Here is a 19,719-nt window from a genome sequence, read left to right as displayed (position 1 = left end):
TCAAGAACTCCACTCGATGCTGATTTGGAGTACGTCAGATGGCCGGGTTTTTCTAACTCCATTATTTACTAATTTCTGAGTTTAGTTTCTATTTTCATGTCTCACAGTAATATCTCAGCATCTTTCTATTGTTTTAGTCTGAGATTTTTAGGAGTTAATCACCCCTTTGAGACCCAAACTCAATCGGAATATAAGACCCATCCAATATGTATAGCTACTGATTCAAAGTCGGGTGAATTTTCTGGTTGTTTGACCCTGTTCCAGGCCAGAGGTAGCACTGCTACTGCTGCTGTTTGTTACTCTTTGGAGCTGGGGTTATATACTACGTGTTGAGTATTGTAGGGAGTTCTGGGAGTTGTTCTAACCTACTGTTACATGCTGCTGAGTTCATATTTATATACTGTAATTAAAGTGAAATCAGTACTTGTTTAGGGGTTGTATTGTGATCCTGTCTGGAGTTAGGATAGTCATACCTAGTTCTACATCAGATGGGGCCAATCATTGCAAACAAAAAAAAGAAAGGCACTTGTCATATGCGCTCTTATGTTTGTGAAGAACAAAGCACTCTGGTAAAGAGGACGATTAAATTTCATAGCTTTGAAATAAAGAAGTAAATTTTTAAGATGGTGGTGTTCGGTTTGTCACGTCTTCTTGTCACCGTTGCCTCTCTCTCTGAGTTAAAGAAGAAAGGTCTTATTAACGAGAAAGGAAAGGAAGTAAAAGTATAGCTCATCCTGCTTAAAACATAAAACAACATCAATAGACACAACAGAATCTATATTTAATATTACAGACAAATATTAAAAGAAAAAATGATACAGTACAAATTATCTACTCTGGGCTGAGTCTGCTACAGTATTCAATGCTGAAGGTAACCAGAGAACTTTTCTGAAACGGATGAAGGAGAATTACTACCCATGATGTTGCTGCAGGATAGTATGAAGCCTACTGTAAATCCGAATGCTATATTCCTACTTACTAGGAGTTTTGGTATCACGAAAGAATGTATTCTCAAGACATAAATACATCAACGGTTTATCGATTATATGACAACATTTTACCCTAACATCTCAACCCCGTGAAGCCTGTAAGATCACTTTATTTAGATACTGTGAAATCCTAATAGACTTTCCTAGAGATTCATAGCCATCTCCATTAGCCAAACTATACTATTACAATCACAATAGCTGTCCAAAGAGAGCTGACTTCAACAGACTATGATGCCAATAACTGAGTGTTACGATCCCATATCAGTCATATCGGGGGTTGATCCCACCTCGGTAATGAAAGGGATTTGGTTTGGATTGATATAGTCTTGGGTTCCCCCACCTTATAAGTCGGTTTGTGTGGTTGAGTTCTCCCAAGGTTCGTATCAGAAAGCCGCCTGGACATGAACTAGACTCCTCCACCAATTGTATCATCATATATCCATGCCAAGTGGCCCCAAGAATATTGCCCCAAATTCAATATCCTAGATTGTCTATTTCCAACTACCCCAAAGTTGGGGCAGAAATTAAGAGTAAGGGTGTACGGATGCTAAGCTCATAAAGACACATTCCCCATTCTAGCAGGCATTTTCGAGAAAAGGCATAGAGTGATTGTCTTCACAGTTTGCAGTTGCTATGAGCAGGATAACTCCCCCTTTTGTGGGTAATAAACAGTGGATTAGTCTAAACTTTGGCATGCAATTTCTCAAATTCTGTGTTTCATGGAACGCAAACATGATAAGACAATTAAGTCTATAAGCATGGGAGGCCCATAATTCCTTCAAACCAGAATCATGATAGGGTTCTCCGAGGAAAAATTAGTGTGACGTAGAAGTTCCTATGCTCTCCCAACACACGGACCGTGGACGTCCTTATTAACGGACGAAGAGGCCCCAAATAAACCGGCATACAGAATGAACGTTGTCTGTATGCAAGAACCATAAGAAGGTCTGAAACCAGTGCAAAAACTAACTACAGGACTAACAAACAATTCCTATCCGTAAGGAATTCGGATTTGCCGTAAAAGTAGACTAACTACCCATCTCCTAAAAGAATTCCACCAGTAATATTCTTGAGAATAAAAAATTAATTGAAGAAGAGAAAACCAGTTTTAGGGTAACATCGAAACCTCTTGAGGTGCTCGAACCATAAGCAGCAGTAACTAAACAATGTGAGACGATACGGAGACCCGTGAACCAAACCCCCCAAATTTCACAGTTCTAACACAAACCCAATTCAAAGAAAACAAAAAAACGAAAGCCCAGAAAAATGAAATGGTGAATAAGTGAGAATCAAGACGATCAAAACGAACCCAAAACAAATGAAAGCGACACAAAAAAAATAAAAATAAAAAAAAGGCGTTGCAGAAATTAAAAGATGAACCAAAAAAAGGTCTGCGTTAGTACAAGAAATACCTAAAATTGAGCTGCAAGCAATTCGGCAGAGGGAAAAGAGAAGCCGGTGGGCACATAGGTCGGCAGACGAGGGCACTGACTCAGTTGCGGGCTGGCGATGCGAGTCTGCTAAATGTTAGACGGCGGTCGGATAAGCCAGAGAATGGAAGAAAAAGAGTTCTTTCATTCAAAGGATATAAATGTTACCAATTAAGTTTCGTCCAGTTGTAGATTGCAGTTTTCGTGCAGGGAGAGATTCCCCACAACGCTCGTGTAGAAGGGAATCTCCCATGTCGCACCAGTGGTAGCACGGCTTCCATTAGTTCCATATGATGATGTGAATAGAGTAGAGAGAAAATAATAATTAAAAAAGGGAGAATGTTTTCTATGCCGCAGCCCAAGCTGCGCCTAGGCACATAGGCCTACCACTCAGCGGGGCAGGGTGGTTATTGTGTCCACTCCCATGTGCCTGGGCGCAGCGTGCGTTGCGACATAGAGAACAATGCCCCTTAAAAAAAAATAGGAAAAATAACGCTAACTTGTCACATGGCTGGCATGGCTATTGTGCCTAGACACAGTATCGTCCTAACCCCATGGAGAAGTGGAAATCTCACCCAAGTCGATGCTTGAGCATGCACTCCCATTGGACAGTGCACGCATGCAGCCTCTAGAGGCCTAGGCAACGTTCTCTCACCCTACAAAAATCAAAGGTGAGAGAGGTCCTTGCACCAGCACAGGGCCAATGAGAGCACGTGTAGAGGCATCGATATGGATGAAATCTTTTATTTCATGGGGGGGGGGGGACAATAATTTCCGTGCTCCTGTGTTTGGATGTAGGATCGCGACCAAGAACTATTCTTTTTCCTAAAATTCAATATGAGAAAGTGAGGGTACATTGGCATTCTGGAGCAAGCGATATGGAAGAGTGCACCAGTGAGGTGCAACAAAAAGGATTCATACATAAGAGGGCAAGAAGGTCATTTCATGGGAGAAAGAAAGTGATAGAAAGAGAGGGTGTTTGTGTACCCTCCACTGGTGGCTCAAGGAACCTTTTCACTGTATGTATATTAGGTGAGGGTTCCCTTAGGAGGATCCGGATCCTCTCCAATGAAGAGATCGCCCAATGAGGCATCCAAAGGTTGGGCTGCCTAGCACACACCCTATCGTGTGCCCAATTAGTGTGCCCAGGCAATCCAACCGTTGGATCATTGAGCGATGCCCTCATTGGAGAGGATCCTGATTTGACCTGAGGAAGCATAGAGTAGCACACAAATGAGATGCAGTAGAACGATTTCGTACGTAGTTGGGAGCAATGTCATTTCATTTGAGGAGAGAGAGGGAGGTGCTAGTGTACCCTCCCTGATGGTTTAAAGGATCTTTTTATTTTTTATGATAAGAGAATCTTTTCTTCTTGATGTATTAACATGATCAATACTTCAACAATATTTGGATAGGAATATTCGATTCTCATATAGTTTTATGTGATTGACTGAACTATTGACCGGGTTTCTTACACAGCCATGTATGAAAATTGATTTGTATATATTGCTCCATATAATAGGAAAAATATGATTTTTTCAGTTACTAATTTGATACTTTTCTTTTTGGAAAATTTACGTTTATCATCCCTGTGTTTTAAAACAATTACATCTGTCATCTTTGAAACTTCATCTATTTCATAAACCTCCCTTGCTTTTTAAAATATTCTTACAAATGTAACCCTACCGTTAGATTTGAATACTTAAGTGATGATTTCACAAAAAAAAATAAAAAAATAGTTAAGTGATGATGTCATCACCCAAATATAATCGAAATGACCATAATACCCTTAATGGATGTGCTATTCCATATTTACTTGCATTTGGGATGAAGTGCTATTCCATATTTACCCCTCATTTGGGATGAACCACCATCTTCTCAAAAGTGAAAATGAAAACCTCCATCGCCATTCCCATCTCCGAACAATCGACGCCGCCATCGCCATTCCCATCACCGACGTCGCCATCACCATCATTGAGCACCGCCATCGTCATTCCCCTCACACTCTGACATGGCCACTCTTCCTCTGCGTGTTTGAACTGCTTACCTACCTGAAGGCAGCAAGCACGCAGGGGTTACTGATTTTTTTTTTAAAACAAGCAGGTCTGTAACAGAGAAGGTCGCAATCTCCCTGAGCCAGAGGAAGGAATAGAAAAGAAATAGAGAGGAAGAAGAGGAGGATAGATTCGAAAGGGGTAGTGAGTTGGCTTTACGTTGATGCAGGGTCACTGGGTCAGTCCAGGAGGCATTGAAACATGAAATGAGGAGTAGAAGTGACAAATCTATGCGGCTCTGCGAGTCTCTCTGAGTTCTATAATGAATACGGTGTTGGTGGTGTTCCAAATTTGTTTCCGATCTATCCCTTCAGTTTCATTTGCGTGAGGGAAAGAATAATTATCACCTCCAATTCGCGGGCACCTCCAATTCCACTAATAGGGGGGAGTGGATCTCACCTTTGACAGTGTTTTAAGGCAGCAGGTAGAGTGATCATTTTCGCCCCCATGTGAGGAATTCGAGGAATTGAAGGGAATAACGATTCATGAAGGAAATACCTTAAAAAGCTTTTGTCATTTAATTGTACCAATAAACCCCTTTCTACAACTTGAGTTTTACTTGTTATTTCCTTAGCTGTGGAGTTTACTGGGTTTTGCCTATTCAGTTTCTTATTTATAGGATTCTCCTTTGTTTCTTTTCAGTCCTCTCTCTCTCTGCACGGTGGAAAACGGGCAAAGAAATAAATAGTTGGTCACTTTTGTCCATGCATCTAGCAGGTGGTCGTCGGAGCTGCAACGTCTTTGAGCTCCCAAACCCTTCTCGCTCCAGGGAACAAGGTATGCAACAATTACAAGGGTGGATGGGGTGAGGGTTTTTTTTTTTTTTTTTTTTTTGTAAAAGAAAATTATTTATTGAAGAAACGTGAAAGCTCATAGCTGTGAATTACATAACTCAAGAAGCCATGGATCGAAACTAGGTCATACTATCGTACACGTTATTGATAGGGCCTTCCTTGCCAAAGAGTCGGTCATACTGATGTACTCCTTTGGAATTAAAGTGAAGTTACAAACTTCAAAATAAGTAAAAGATAAACAACATCCTCTAGGAAAGATCTCAAATGAAGAGGGGACATCGTGATTCCTTTTTGTAGATAGAAAAATCACACTCTTGTTGTCCAATTCAATAAGCACACACTCAAACCCTTCCAAAATTGATTCCAACATGGAGGAACGAATAGCAAATAAGAAAGGGCAAAATTATCTTATCTTGTCAAAATAAAACTGACAGAGTTAGCACTCAGGGGTACAGACATAATTTTGGAAATTTTAGAGGTGATAGACATAATTGTTTGAAACCACAGTAGTAGTGAACATAAATTTTCATTTCTTTTTTTAATTTCCCATAAATTACAAGCCACATGTGAGCTAAATAATGGTCAAATGCACATTTTCTATGAAAATTTCCTTAAAGCCACTGAAACTCTTCGGTAATCCGTGTGATTCGTCGATTCTGCAAAGTTGGATTTTTTTCTTTGGCTAAAATCATGGATTTTTATTAACGGTATCGATCGTCACTAATTTCAATATATATCGGTTGTATTAGACTGTATTGATCCGATCTGTATCAATCAAGTATTACGGGATACCGATATGAATCGACCATATGCCAATAGGAATAGACTTGTCGATCCAATAACCGTGGTTAAAGCATGAAGAATTTTCTTATTGATATCCTTATGGTGTCAAATAACTTGTAAGTATACTTTTTTGCCCTTTTAGTAAAACACATTATTTGTTCAATAATGATAAATTATGTCATTTCATGTGCTTATTCAAAAAATGTTTAAGACAATGACATCTTTTGATATTGACAATAATGAAAAGTCTGTCTTCAAATTATTTCAAAAATATTTTTTCATCTTTGGTTTAAAAAACTTATGGAATAAAACAAAAGGAATCCCACTAATGAGATTCCATAATGATTTCTCTCTAAATGAATGTTTGGGTTCTGAACTATTATTTTCACTGTTCCAGTAGTCTCATCCAATGCCAAAACCCATGAGTGTAGAGATTCGCTCTTCATTGTGGGCGACGAATAACTCATCCTTCTAGTAAATGGCAATACCTGTTGAATATATCTTGAGGCTCAGAGCTAAGATGCTCTCTCACTTTTCAGCCTTCGGATTGGACTTCCATCTTAAGTCTACTCTTTGGGAGCCACATAAATAGTATATTCCATTTTTATTTTTTTTTGTCAAATTTACATACCCCTTGGCCATTGTTTACTGGTGATATCAATGCATCCTTTATTTGGTTAATTAATTTAGTTGGGTGGGGGAACTGCGATAGAAAAGAAAGGACACCACCCTTCAACCCCACCAACCCTCGAATCGTTATCCCATCCAATTCCTCACATGGGGGTAGAAATAACCATCATATCCCTCGTCCAAAAACACAAGGTGGGGTCCACTCCCCTCTTATTAGAGGAATTGGAGAAATTGGAGGTGCCCGCAAATTGAAAGTGATAATTATTCATCAACCCTCCCCGTCCCATAAAAAAAGAAGTGCAAGAAGGCTGTTTATATAAAATGACAAAATATTAATTTTGAAAGAGGGTTTTCCAATAGGTTTGCCTCAGAATCAAATATCCAAGCAGCCCCTTAATATTTGATAAATGGTGGTTTAGGTGGGGCTCAAAATTTGTCGACAAGTTACTCCAAGGTTCTTTATATGTAAAGTTTTCATTCTAATAAAAAAAATTTAGGTAAAATTTTACATGCAATAAAATACAAATTTTGAATTAAAAAAAATATTATTGTAATCAAAGTCGGTGAAAAAAAATCGTAATTTTTTTCCTTAGTATAACACAATTCCTTCAATAAAAGGTAAAATCTTTTCATTTCACATGTGTAATCCAAAATATGTAAGATAATGACACATCTTGAGAATGATATAATAGTATGTGACTTTCAAATTATTTTGAAAATTTTTGTCCCTGATTTTAAAAAAAAATCTAAGAACTTGAATATCCAATCGTAAGTATGTTTGATATACATTTGGATGGTATGCCAAGACACAAGAGTTATTTGGTTAAATTAGGTTTAAATTGACATATGCCCAATCTGCATCATTCTCTAGATATTCAACGATCATAATTTCCATGGCACTCTTCAGAGAGATGCCTTTCCAAGCCCCCGCTTTGACGAACTTATCTTGCAATTTTGTTTATTTGTTTGATAGATGAGTTTTATGGTCCCCTGATTCTTAGGTATGGGAGGATTGTAAAGTAAATCGTAGAAGAGATGCCAATCACTGACTATTTATTGGGTGATCAAAGGCATTATTGATATAATTTTTGTATGATTATTTTGAGAGATTCTATAGAATCACATTAGGAAATGTCCAAGGGAATCCAAGTTCGAACTCCCACAATGGATTGGACTTAGGCTCCATTTGTTTCCGTGTAAAAGTGTAAAATTTTATATGTTGGAAACTTTTTCAATATTTAGTTTCAAGAGACTATAAAATGTGGAGTAAAACATCTTTGAAAATTCATAAAAGGAGTTGCGAGAAAAAGCCGAATAAGAGTACTCATCTTCAATGCTTGATTAAAGTATGATGCCTTGGAAGAAAAACATCGAACATGTAATATGAGAAATCATCATCTTTGCATAAATCACAAAGTATTTATAATGCCTTAAAGAAAAACATTGAACATGCAATATGAGAAATCATCATCTTGGCATAAATCACAAAGTATTTATAATGCCTTAAAGAAAAACATCGAACATGCAATATGAGAAATCATTGTCCTTCCAAAATTACAAAGTACAATGCTTTTAAAAATACATTTGTGAGGCATCCGCTCAATAAGTGCCTAACGAGGCATCCGACGGCTGGACTGGGCTGGGCTGGCTGACTGACACACATCCCTAAGCACATTGGGCTGGTGTGCTCATTGGAGAGGAACCAGACCCCTCCTTCATCCCCCACACCATCCCAAGCATAAAAAGAGGAATGAAATAAGCACAAGGTTGAGATTGCAATGAAACCCGATTCTATGCATACTAAGTTCGATCGAGTTACGCCAAGTGCCTTCTTTTTTCAATTGATTTCAGAATAATTCAATTTGGAATCGATGAGGACCAATCTTATACTTGACTCTGAGTTTTAAACATTGAATTTTGCATATCATTAATAACATGAACAAATATATTTTCACATCAGATAAATGTTTAAAAAATCGGAATTAGATCGATTGAATCGGCCCATGTGGATTGAAATTGGTGGTTTTAGATTGGAAACGACCATGATCGATCCCAATTTGATTTTGGATCGGATCGCTGTGTTTTCATATTTGGGATCAATTCTAGGGTTCTTAGGGCCGATTTTGATTCTAACCTGAATGGGTAAGGTCCGTTTCAATCCTGGATTCTGAGTTTAAAATCCTTACATTAGAGATTGTTTCCTCCCCAGGTTGAACATTTCAACAATGCCAATAACTTGAGAAATCGGCCTATATTGAACAGTTTTGTCCCCGATTTTCTTAAAGAATCAGGTTTTTTGGACAGTTTTACCCATGGTCTGTATTGTTCCACCGATATAGGATCTGCTTGTGTATAGATCACCTCATACGACCGATTCGTATTGATGCCTCAAACCATGCTGGCCAATTCAATCTGAATTGGTTCGAAATCGGCCAGAATATAATTTAGCGAATTGAATAGAGAAGTGATTTAATGAGGGAAGGTGGGCAGGTGTTCTCGGCCTTTTTTGCATTTATGACCCAACCTTGAGGTTCCTTCCTACTTCCTACTCGTCTGGCACCAGTGGGTCCACACTAATGCTGTTTGCTCTCCATTTCCTACTTAAATTGCTGCTTTAATTCTTCTAATTAACCATTTTTACCATGTCCCCGGATTGCCCCTTACCATTTATGAGTTACATGATTCCCATCCTTCCATATCATCGACTCCTCTATGGCGCAGGGTGCGTCATACATCTTCTGAGCATGATACCAGAGCTCGTCACATGGACAATTTTTCATTTGGACGGCATGGATGGATGAAGCACGCTTGAGCATACTGCACATGCGATGGATAGAGAGATTTCTTAATTTTAAAATTTAAATTTTCAACTCGATCCACACCGTTCAAATGGAAACTAATCCACATGGCAAGTTCTAATGTTGCGCCAGAAGATGTTTGATGGCTTGACGCAATCCAGTGCGACAGTGCCGTAGAGGAGCCCGATCCTACTTTCATATTTATACTTGGGAAATTCCCTCGACGCTAGAATCCAGATTGAGGATTCCTCCACACGGCACATGCCTTCTCGTTTTTTATGAGTCATGGGTTAGGAAAATAATCCTCTCCAACACATCACTCTTTCAAAACTCGGATTGGTGACCCATTCTATTTATTGTCGATATTTTAATGTATCTGATTCTAGGATTTTTCTTGCTGGATAATAGCAATTGGGTTTTCAGATATGAGGGGTCAATTCTAGGTTTTCTGAGATTGAATCTGGCTGATTATGCCTGATTTTAATTCTATGTGATTTGAAATTGACATTGGCCGATTCAATCCCATCTCGAATTTCAATGATACTTGGGCCAGAGAGATATTGGGGATTTCATGTTCATTAGGGAGTTTCCTCTCAAGTAATGGTCTCAAGGGGGATGGTGGAATCGAACTCAGGACCTTCAATTTTCTTAGGCCTCCTCCCAAGCCAACTGTGCTATCCTGACGTTGTTTTTTATCAATAAGGAATGAGAAGTTGGCAGAATCAGCCTGATCCCAACTGGTTGCAATTGAATTGAACACTAGGAACACTTCTTGGATCCACCAATTTGGATTGGTAGGAATTAGTAGCGGGCTTCGAATCTGCCGATTCGATTGATGGGACTTTCAAACCCTGAGTCACCGGGTTGCTGAAGGTTTGAAGCTCACGAAGAAGAAGGGTATTTTTGTAAATGAGACCTGACAGGCAGTGGGCAACTTGCAACTACCCCCTTCCTTCTTTAATTCCTACTTACTCTGCTAATCCAATTACCCCCATTACCAAATAATTTCTCAATTAATGTTCCCCCTCGACAACTCTATATTAATCTCCTCTCCTCCTCTTTGCAACCTCACATCGTCCACTTCAAGAAGAAGGAAATAGAGATTGAGAGAGAAAGAAGATGTCTGTAGTGACGGAGGAGATAAGAGCGAAGGCAGAGGTGTACTATGGAGACGAGATCGGGCAGCAGAAGACGAAGTTCTTCCTCAAGGAAGCAGAGTTGCCGAACGGATTGCTGCCGCTGAAGAACATAGAGGAATGTGGTTACGTGAAAGAGACGGGATTCGTGTGGGTGAAGCAAAAAGAGAAGACAGAGTACAAGTTCGAGAAGATCGGAGATTTGACATCGTATGCTAAAATGGTCACAGCATACGTTGAACAAAAGAAGATCAGGAAGCTGACCGGAGTGAAGGTGAGGGAGCTGCTTTTGTGGATCACACTCACCGATATACATGTGAACGATCCTCCTTCCGACGACAAAATCACCTTCAAGAGCAGCGTCGGTATCTCCAAGACCTTTCCGGTATCTGCCTTTCAGATCGAGGACAACGACGATCAAGGAGGAATGGAAGCCGCCACCGCCAATCAAGGAAATGTAGTCGAAATCTAGCCTATTGGTACTACTCTTCTGTACTAATCATATAAATGGCTTCGCAAGTCCATCGATCACCTCCATCTATGAACTATCCATGCCTCTACTCTGTAGCATGGTCTTTGGTTTTTTTAACATTTAATTAGTACTATTATGCAAATTAAGAGGCCAAGGAGTTCCATTTATAAATAATTCATGCTTTTTGGATTAAAGTTCTTAATTTTTGGCATAACTTTTCAATTATGGATATTTTTTAAAAAAATCCCAAAGTATTTTATGCCTGAACATGAAAAATTGAATCCTCATCTCCTAATTTTTTGAAAATTTACCAATTTAATATAATCTCATCATAACTTTCAGGCTAAAATGTAGCAGTACATGAGTAAAAATAGCTAGATAGTCCGTTCTTCAGTTCATTATCGTTGATTTAAGTCCATCCAATCTCAGCCATTGAATTACTTTCCTAAGACCGGCTGGGACCGTACTCTCTCTACCCTGCCCTCTCCCCTCTGCAACTCTGCTAGTGCTCACCCCATCTCCTTCCCTCGCCCTATACCATTTCAGTCCCCTTCCCCGCCATCTCTCTCCCCCCTCCCGCCTCTCCATATCCCCCTTCCCTCCTCCCCCCCCCCCCCCCAACTCTTCTCCAGCGACCCAGTCGGGTATTATGGCCCCGTGCAGTTCTGTGGCAGCAACTGCATCCGGCGGAGGCTCGGCGGTGGTGGAGAAGGCGGATCCGATGGGTTTGGTGTTGGCGAAAGTAGAAGCAACCATGTTGAGGTTTTACACGAACGACGCCCCGAGCTTGAAGATCACTCCCATGGTCATCCTCGTCATGAGCCTCTGCTTCATCGGTTAATTTCGTCACCGCTGTCCACGTCTTTGTCAAGCTCTATCGTTACAGAAATGGTCCTAAAGCTTGATTTCTAATTTCAGCTCCCCACCTCTTCCAATTCTTTCCATCTTCTTCAACTTTAGGCAGTTAATTTTCTTTCAACGGACTGATATAATCCCACCCCTTCTTTATTGTTATTTTCAACAATCTCATCTCCCCAGAGTCTCAGTCGCCACTTTTTGTTTCTACACGTAATTTATTGGAAATCAATCGATCCAGTTTCACATTTCATTCAACCTTCTCTACACCTGGGAAGAGTCGTCGGTGGCTCGTCGCCGCCTTCTTCCTCTTATCAGGTAACCACAATCTGTTTCTGCAATTAGATCCCTTTAAAATGTTTTATCGTAACAATCGAGAACCAGTGTCTCCGAAAATTCAAATAACGGTATAGATTAATCTTTTACTAATTCTACAGCTACAATTAAAGATAAGTGAGATTAGATTGGCGGTTCGTACGTTCTGCTACCACCCAGCCTAATTTTTATACAAAACAAATATTAGGGACCTCTAATGTATGTTAATCTGTTAAGTTTTTCCCTAAACAACAAGATTGAATAACTGAGCTGGAGTGTGAGAGAAGTCGCGTTCGTGTCACATCCAGATTGATAACTAAAATGGAGTGAGAGATTAGTGTTCGTGGCATAAGTCATAACCATGTAATTTCGACATATCTGTTTCTACATGTGGACAAATCAACAAGGAATGTAGCAATCTAGATCCTCTACCACGCGGCTGCCCCATCGGCCTTTGCTGTGCAGACACAAGGAGGTGCACAATGACTGTCTTACACCTGCCCGAATGAGGGTAAGGCGAGATGTAGGCTATGGTAACGTGTTTGAGGGTCTAACCCAATACCTTTAAGCTACTCAAGTACATGCCTAACAACTTGAACAAATTCAACACATGCAAGCTAAGTGACCCAACTGCCTTGGTTTGCATCTGTTTGAGTCATTTTGTTTGCATGTGTTAAGAGTAGGGACGTAAACGAATAATCGAAATCCGAATCCGAAGTTGAATCCGCATCTATATCCATTTAGTGACATCCAGAAAACAATTCGAGTACTTTCAATTAAAATCTATCTGAAAAAAAATTCGATTACTTAATAATAAAAATTAAGTAAATAATGATTTGGAGGGTTGTTGAAGATTTAACAGGTTCTAGAATATGATGAAAAGAGAATCATGATCTAAGAGATATGGATTGAGGGTGAATTGTATCCACTAGGGGGGGGAAGGTCTGGGTTACACAAGACAGAGATATAAACGGATGGTCAAAAATCCAAATCTGATCCACATCCGAATCCGTTTAGAGGTATCCGTATTCGATTAGAGAATATCTGGCTCCGATCACACCCGATCCGTATCCGATCCAAAATATACTGTAAAGAACTAAGTGTGAGCTATCATCAGCCAAGTGTAATTAATTCATTTCTCATATATATGCAAGGCTATTCGGTTTATCTCACTCATTAAGTGAGTAAGCCTTTCGTCACTCTCACTTTCTGTAAAAAGCCTTTATGGTATTAGAATATTCTCGAGACAACTTCTAGCGCACGAAGAAGATGACAATGGCATCCTCAAATTCGATCTCACTGTTACCTTATCCTATCACTTTGAATGTTGCTAATTTCGTCACAATCAAATTTACTCAAGATAATTATCTTCTATAGGAGATGCAGATGACTTCTCTGATCGAGAGTCAAGATCTGCTAGGTTTTATTACTGGCGAGAGTTCTGCTAGATTAGGAGATTGAGACTTCCGAAGGAAAGAGAGTGGTGATCCATACTTCACATTTGGGGTGCAAGTTTGGCCCTGTCGGCTCGAACCCACCCAATCGAATAGGGCCTGGGCTGAAATATCTGGCCCTGAGGGCGGGTCAGAGCTGAAAATTTCTGGTTCTGAGTCAGGGTCAGATCGGGTTAGGATTGAGGCATCAAGCTAAGCCTGGCCCGGCCCGGCCCGACCCTGTTTTAAGTTATACTATAAAATATATATTAACATAATATATATATATATTATAAACTGTAAACATCACCCACATTTTGTTATATGATATATTATTTATGAAGACAATAAGTGATATAATACATTTTATTACAGTGTTATTTTATGTAAAATTGATAATTTTCTCTCCAACCCATTTCAGTCCATGCATTTTCTTCCCCTCCCCATGATCAGGGCCAATCAGGGTCAACCCGGCCCAACCCTGAGGGTGGGTCAGGGTGGCCTTGAGTTAGGGTCGGGTCGAGCTTGGGCCTAGCTAAGGGGATTTAGGGTTGGGCTAGGATTCTATAAAGCCCGGCCTAACCCGACCCTGTTGCAACCCTACTTCACATCATGGATTCGAATAGACCGCTTGATTAAAGCTTGGATCATAGGAACACTTTCAAAAGAGGTTCTTGGACTAACGATTGAAATCAAATAATTTTTTTAGGGGTGTAAATGAATAGCCGAAATCCGTTTTCGTATCCGTGTCCGTATTCGTTTAGCACTATCCGAATCCGTCCAAAAGCTAAACGGATGCAGATACGAATAGGCTATAGTTATCCGAAAAGCTATATTTATATGTAAACGGATAAAATATCCGATCCGTATCCATATCCGTATCCATATCCGTTTAGCACTATCCGGATCTGTCCGATAGCTAATAGGATATGACTGCAAATATAGAACTATCCGAGCTAAATCCGATCCGTGTACAACCCTACTTTTGATATCTGGAGTACTCTCTCAAATGCGTTTTCACAAGCTTCAAAGGCACATAAAATTAACCTCCTGTCAAAGCTTCAATTCTCGAAGGACTCCACACCTCTGTCTACTTTCCTTTTTGACTTCAAAAGAACATGTGGTCGGCTAAAAGTTCAATTAGGAAACCGAGATCAGGCCAACATAAGGTTTTTTAACTTCTTACGAATCTTTGACCCGCTTATGACAATTTTGTTACAACTATGCTAAAATCCCTTATTTCCAGTTATAATGATTTGATCCCTTTTCTTCAAAGTTATGATTTGAGAAATAGAGGAAATCATGTTGAGTTACCAAACCCTCATCTGGATTTTTTATACTAAGAAAAATAGGGAAAATCTAAGAGGGAGAGGCACTTCCATCTTTCCAAGACGCAGAGGGTCTTCCTTTTCTTCATGAGGAAGGGGCTTAGTTTAGACCAGGCCAAAATCAATATGATGATAAAGAAAATAGCGGAGGTGATCTCTTAAGAGGGTGTTGATTAAGCCCAATAATCAATCCCAAATCGATTAATATAGTTCTCATTGTTGCTACTATACGTCGTTGGTTCATTCATCAACTTGATGTGAACACCAGTATATATGTATCAACCTCTGGGGTTTGATACATCTCAGTGTTTGGTTCGACCATTCTAGTGACTTTCTTCTTGCCTCAGGATTTTTCCGTAGTGCCTTAGAATCCTCTATGTTCGTCTATCGCCATCATGGCCATATACTGATCTTGCTGCTCTATATTGATGACATTGTTCTTACTTAGTAATGATTCTGGTTTTTTAGATGCTTTTGTTCTTGCTTTGGGCTCGTATTTTGTGGTGAAGGAACTCGGTCCCATTCATTACTTTCATGGCTTGGAGGTGTCGCCTACTTCTCAAGGATTGTTCTTGTCACAGTCAGAATATGTCATTGACTTTCTTAGGTGTGCTCATATGGTTGATATTAAACATGTCTCCACTCCTATGGTGGTTCGTCCCTCCGCGCCAAATGATACTCCCTTTTTCAATTTTACCCTATATCGGAGTCTTGTTGGCGCCTGCAATAGCTTACGATGACCAGATCGAATTTATCTTTTACGACTAATTCTGTCTGTCAGTACATGTATGCCCCTAGTGTGAGTTTGTGACTCATTTTGGTATGGCGAAGCACATTTTACGTTATGTCTGGGATACGTTGGATCGTGGTCTTCGTATTGTACGAGACAGTTCTCTTGATCTTTCTGCCTTTTGTGATTCTGATTCTGACTGGACTGGTTGCCCTATCACTCGGCATTCCACTATTGGTTTTTTTGCACTATTCTTGGCTCCAAACTATATTTCGTGGAGAGCCAAAAAACAACCTACCATCGCTCATTCTAGCATGGAGACTGAATACCGTGCGATGGCTTCCACAGAGGTTGAGTTGACTTGGCTTTCTTTTCTTCTCCAAGATATTGGTGTTTCCAACCCTGCTGGCTACTCTCTTTTGTGATGATCTTAGTGTGTTGCATATGACTGTCAATCCCATTTTCTATGCTTGTACTAAGCAAGTTGAGATTGACTATCACTTCGTGTGTGAGAAGGTGGTTCTTGATACTCTTGTTACTCGATTTGGTCCAGTCTCATCATCAGCATGCCAACCATCAATTAAGTGTAATTAACTCATTCTTACATAAAAGGTTATTCAGTTTATCTCACTCATTAAGCAAGCGAGTGAGCTTTTCGTCACTTTCACTTCAGGAAAATGCTCTTAAGCAAAATGGGCATCTCTACCTGGAAGTAGTGTTTTACAAATCGGGATTTGGAGATAGGTCGATTCATACAGGATTTCTAGGGTTAGGGCACATTTTGGCCAAAGACCAATTCCGTTCCAGGGTAGATCCGGATCCTGATTCCATTCTTTTAAACCCTGCCTGACAGGCTATCTCCTGCAAATACCCTATTCATTGAAACCAATCTTCCAAACTAGCATGGGGGAAATCAATCTCACATTGGGGTAAAGTATGATTACTGAGTATTGGAAGAACAAATAGAGAACTTCCAATTGATGTTCAAAGGTCCATCCAAACTACTTTATCATGGATCACACCATACCATTTAGGATTGTTTCCAACAGTCTACTTCATGTGATCTGACAAAAACTAATGTGCCACAATCATAAGCAAAATTTCTCCTTTGAACATTATAATATCACGCAAATACTTTCTTATGGAAGAAGTAACATCACAAAATTAGACATTAAGCTTGTAGGACGTAAACAATGAACCTAACTATTGTCTGAAGATCATCAATGAAACAGTGAATCAAATCACTGTTGGAGACTTGGAGTATGCAGTTCGCACATAAACTGTGAATTGATTCCAATTGAAATAATCAAATTACAAAGAATCTTGCCTTGTAGGAGTTATCGGTTTATCACAGTTCAGGTATCTTCAAAGACTAACAAATTTGTAAGCATGCTGGGGGGGGGGGGGGGTTAGAGAAGCCAAGTCACTGCTAAATTCCATATGAATTGTGAGACCATGGATCGGATATGCAATATTGATATCTCAACAATCCACAGGCTTGAATTATTAGTAAAGATGTCTCAAGATGCAGGATACACATTATATGCCACCAGATGGAAGGTTGTTATGCAAAATTCCCGCACTTCTAATATCGATCACACCAAAACCTGGCAAGGACCCAACAAGCCAAATATCAACACCCATAGAAAATTCTTATTAAGAAAACACAGGTTCTTGTCATAAATAAATGCAGATTGAGTTTAATGCTTGGAATGATCTCAGAAAATAAACTAGATTCATATTATGCAAATGCAAGAGAATTTCCAGAAGGATTGACTGCTTATATTTGTGGGCTGTGGAGACAATAGCAATTGAGGAAAGCTATACTGTCTCAATTTCAAGATATGAGGAAGAGAAAATCAGAACTGAGAGTATGAAGGAAACATTACCCAGGGAGCCCTGATCCATTGGCCATCAACACATTCCTGATGAAGCCTCAAAGACGAATGCTCAAACTTCATTTCTTCTTTGGAGTTCTTGAAGTAGACTATGTACTTTGAATTGTCAAGAACTTTGGAGATTGTACCTACCCACCAAGCATCATTGTACCAAGCATCGACTTCTTCAAGAAGTTTGAAATGGTCGACCATTAGAATCTCAGGAGGAAGAGGCCTGATGTGCTGAACATCCACCTCTTCTTTTAAAAGCTCAGTCCCATCATCTGTTGTGAAGTGCTTATGCTCCACTATGTACTTGTTCTCTACTTTTTTGACAAAGGTTGCAACAAACCAAGCACCAACGTAACCTTCTTCATCACTGCTAATCTCCACTTGCATTCCCTTTACAAACTTAATCTTAGATTTTGATGAATACTTTTTTGATGGACCCTTTGGTTTCAGCATGTTACTCCCCTTTGATCTCCACATATTACTCTGCATCACAAGTTATTAGAAACTAGAGAACTTGAGCAACCAAGAAAAACGAATAGGAAATGAACATTATAAAACATTTGATTTGAAGATCCCCAGATTTTGGATCAGCAAGCACTCATCTTCAAGCATTAAACAGAAAAAACGCCTAACATTACAGAAGAACAGAGACTACGATATGCTATAAAAGAAGGAATCCATGTGAAAACTAACAACTGCAAGCAGTAAAGAAAAGAATCTAAAACCAAATTTAGTAATATAACATGACAGGAAATCAAGTGTTATAAAAATGTCTCGTAAAGATAAACATTCTCCAAAGAAGATACCAGCCATAGAAGACAGCAGTGAAGAAACAGAAGAAGAGATCTGACACTCCCATCTAAATCAAAATCCAACCAAGAAGAAGGCTGGGGTGGGGGAAACAAGTTCTTATTTACTAATAATTACAGCTGTTTTCTTGTTCTCACTACATATTTGGTTGGGCATCTATTCTTGGACACAGTACAGCAGAAAAAGGTCGAGAAATACGCACAAGATGACCATTTGAAACCCAAGTTCTTCAATTTATATTTCATCGGACTACTTCCACATCCTGCACTTGCCTGTTTGCTTAAGATAAACAAATTGGGTCTTGATTTTCTTATTCTAGGGTTGCATATCCATCAGAAAACCGTTTCTCTAGATAAAATGGGTACATCAGAAGAATTACATTTAAGAATTTCTTTCAAATGAAAAACTTACATTTAACATTGAACAAATTTATAAAAAAAAAAAAAGTAGAATGCAGAAAAACAGAAGAAAAACCCAAGAAAGAATCCAAATACTAAAGCTCTGTTACCTTGTCGATTTCTTCAAAGGGAGGAACCCAGCTGCCATCAACCCATTCGCGACGGAGACGCAGGTTGCATGCAGGAAAAACGAGTTCCTCCTTGCTAACCTTGAAGTAAACGGAAAACCTATCCGTATCATGAACTTTGGTAATGACTCCTTCCCACCAGCCATCATCGTGAAATGCTTCAACTTCTTCATTCATCTTGAATGTCCGATGGACTTCACGAGGAGGTGAAGGCCTAATATTGAGTACAGTGGTCCTCTCTTTCAGCCGCTCTGAGCCTCCCTCTTCGTTCAGTAAAGTTTGGAACTCAAGATATACCTTCTTGTCCCTTCTGGGCGGTCGGATTACAGTTGCCGTGAACCAGACACCCCGGATGCCCGGCTCATCGAAGCAAGCTTCGACCTGTGTTCCCTTCTTGAAAAGCCTTGTTTCCATTTTTGCTCTGCAACCCATAAGATTTGTTACTCCCACAGAGAAAGAACGGCACAGAGAGAGAGAGAGAAGGGGTTACGGCAAGTTCCTGATTATTTGGCGGGAGGAAATGCCGTTGGATTAAGGAATATGGAGAATTACTAATTCGACTCTTCGAGTGACCCACATTACAAGATTGGGAAGAAGGTATTTTAGTAATTTTGATAAAGTAAAAGGGTGAAGAAAAAGTAAAAAATCTATTTCCCATGAGTAATATAGAAGAATATAGTCAACTGTCAAACCCTAAACTGAATCACTCAAACCGATCGAATCTGAACGAATCTGAACGAATCAAAC

At 39.6% G+C, this 19,719-nt stretch overlaps 3 protein-coding genes across 3 annotated transcripts in view; 1 reads left to right on the top strand and 2 right to left on the bottom strand.

Moving 5' to 3' along the window:
- LOC122658600 overlaps positions 1 to 2,574 on the bottom strand; it is a 28,088-nt gene extending 25,514 nt beyond the window's left edge. The window contains exon 1 of the mRNA XM_043853625.1: positions 2,402 to 2,574. The gene's annotated coding sequence lies outside the window, so the exon portion shown is untranslated. The remainder of the gene's footprint in view (positions 1 to 2,401) is intronic.
- Positions 2,575 to 10,551: 7,977 nt separating this feature from the next.
- Positions 10,552 to 11,094, top strand: LOC122657522. Its single transcript, XM_043852244.1, has one exon. The coding sequence runs from the start codon at positions 10,598 to 10,600 to the stop codon at positions 11,084 to 11,086; it is 489 nt and encodes a 162-aa protein (XP_043708179.1). The 5' UTR covers positions 10,552 to 10,597; the 3' UTR covers positions 11,087 to 11,094.
- Positions 11,095 to 17,590: 6,496 nt separating this feature from the next.
- On the bottom strand, positions 17,591 to 19,422 carry LOC122659895 (protein AGENET DOMAIN (AGD)-CONTAINING P1-like). The gene is made up of 2 exons (XM_043855054.1): positions 18,955 to 19,422; positions 17,591 to 18,119 (listed from the first exon to the last, which is right to left on the bottom strand). Exons 1-2 carry the CDS (start codon positions 19,402 to 19,404, stop codon positions 17,607 to 17,609), a joined length of 963 nt encoding a protein of 320 aa, XP_043710989.1. The 5' UTR covers positions 19,405 to 19,422; the 3' UTR covers positions 17,591 to 17,606.
- Between the last annotated feature and the right edge of the window lie 297 nt (positions 19,423 to 19,719).

This window comes from Telopea speciosissima, chromosome 4 (assembly GCF_018873765.1).
Source record: "Telopea speciosissima isolate NSW1024214 ecotype Mountain lineage chromosome 4, Tspe_v1, whole genome shotgun sequence".
Lineage (NCBI taxonomy): Eukaryota > Viridiplantae > Streptophyta > Magnoliopsida > Proteales > Proteaceae > Telopea > Telopea speciosissima.
This window is presented reverse-complemented; position numbering and strand designations above follow the sequence as displayed.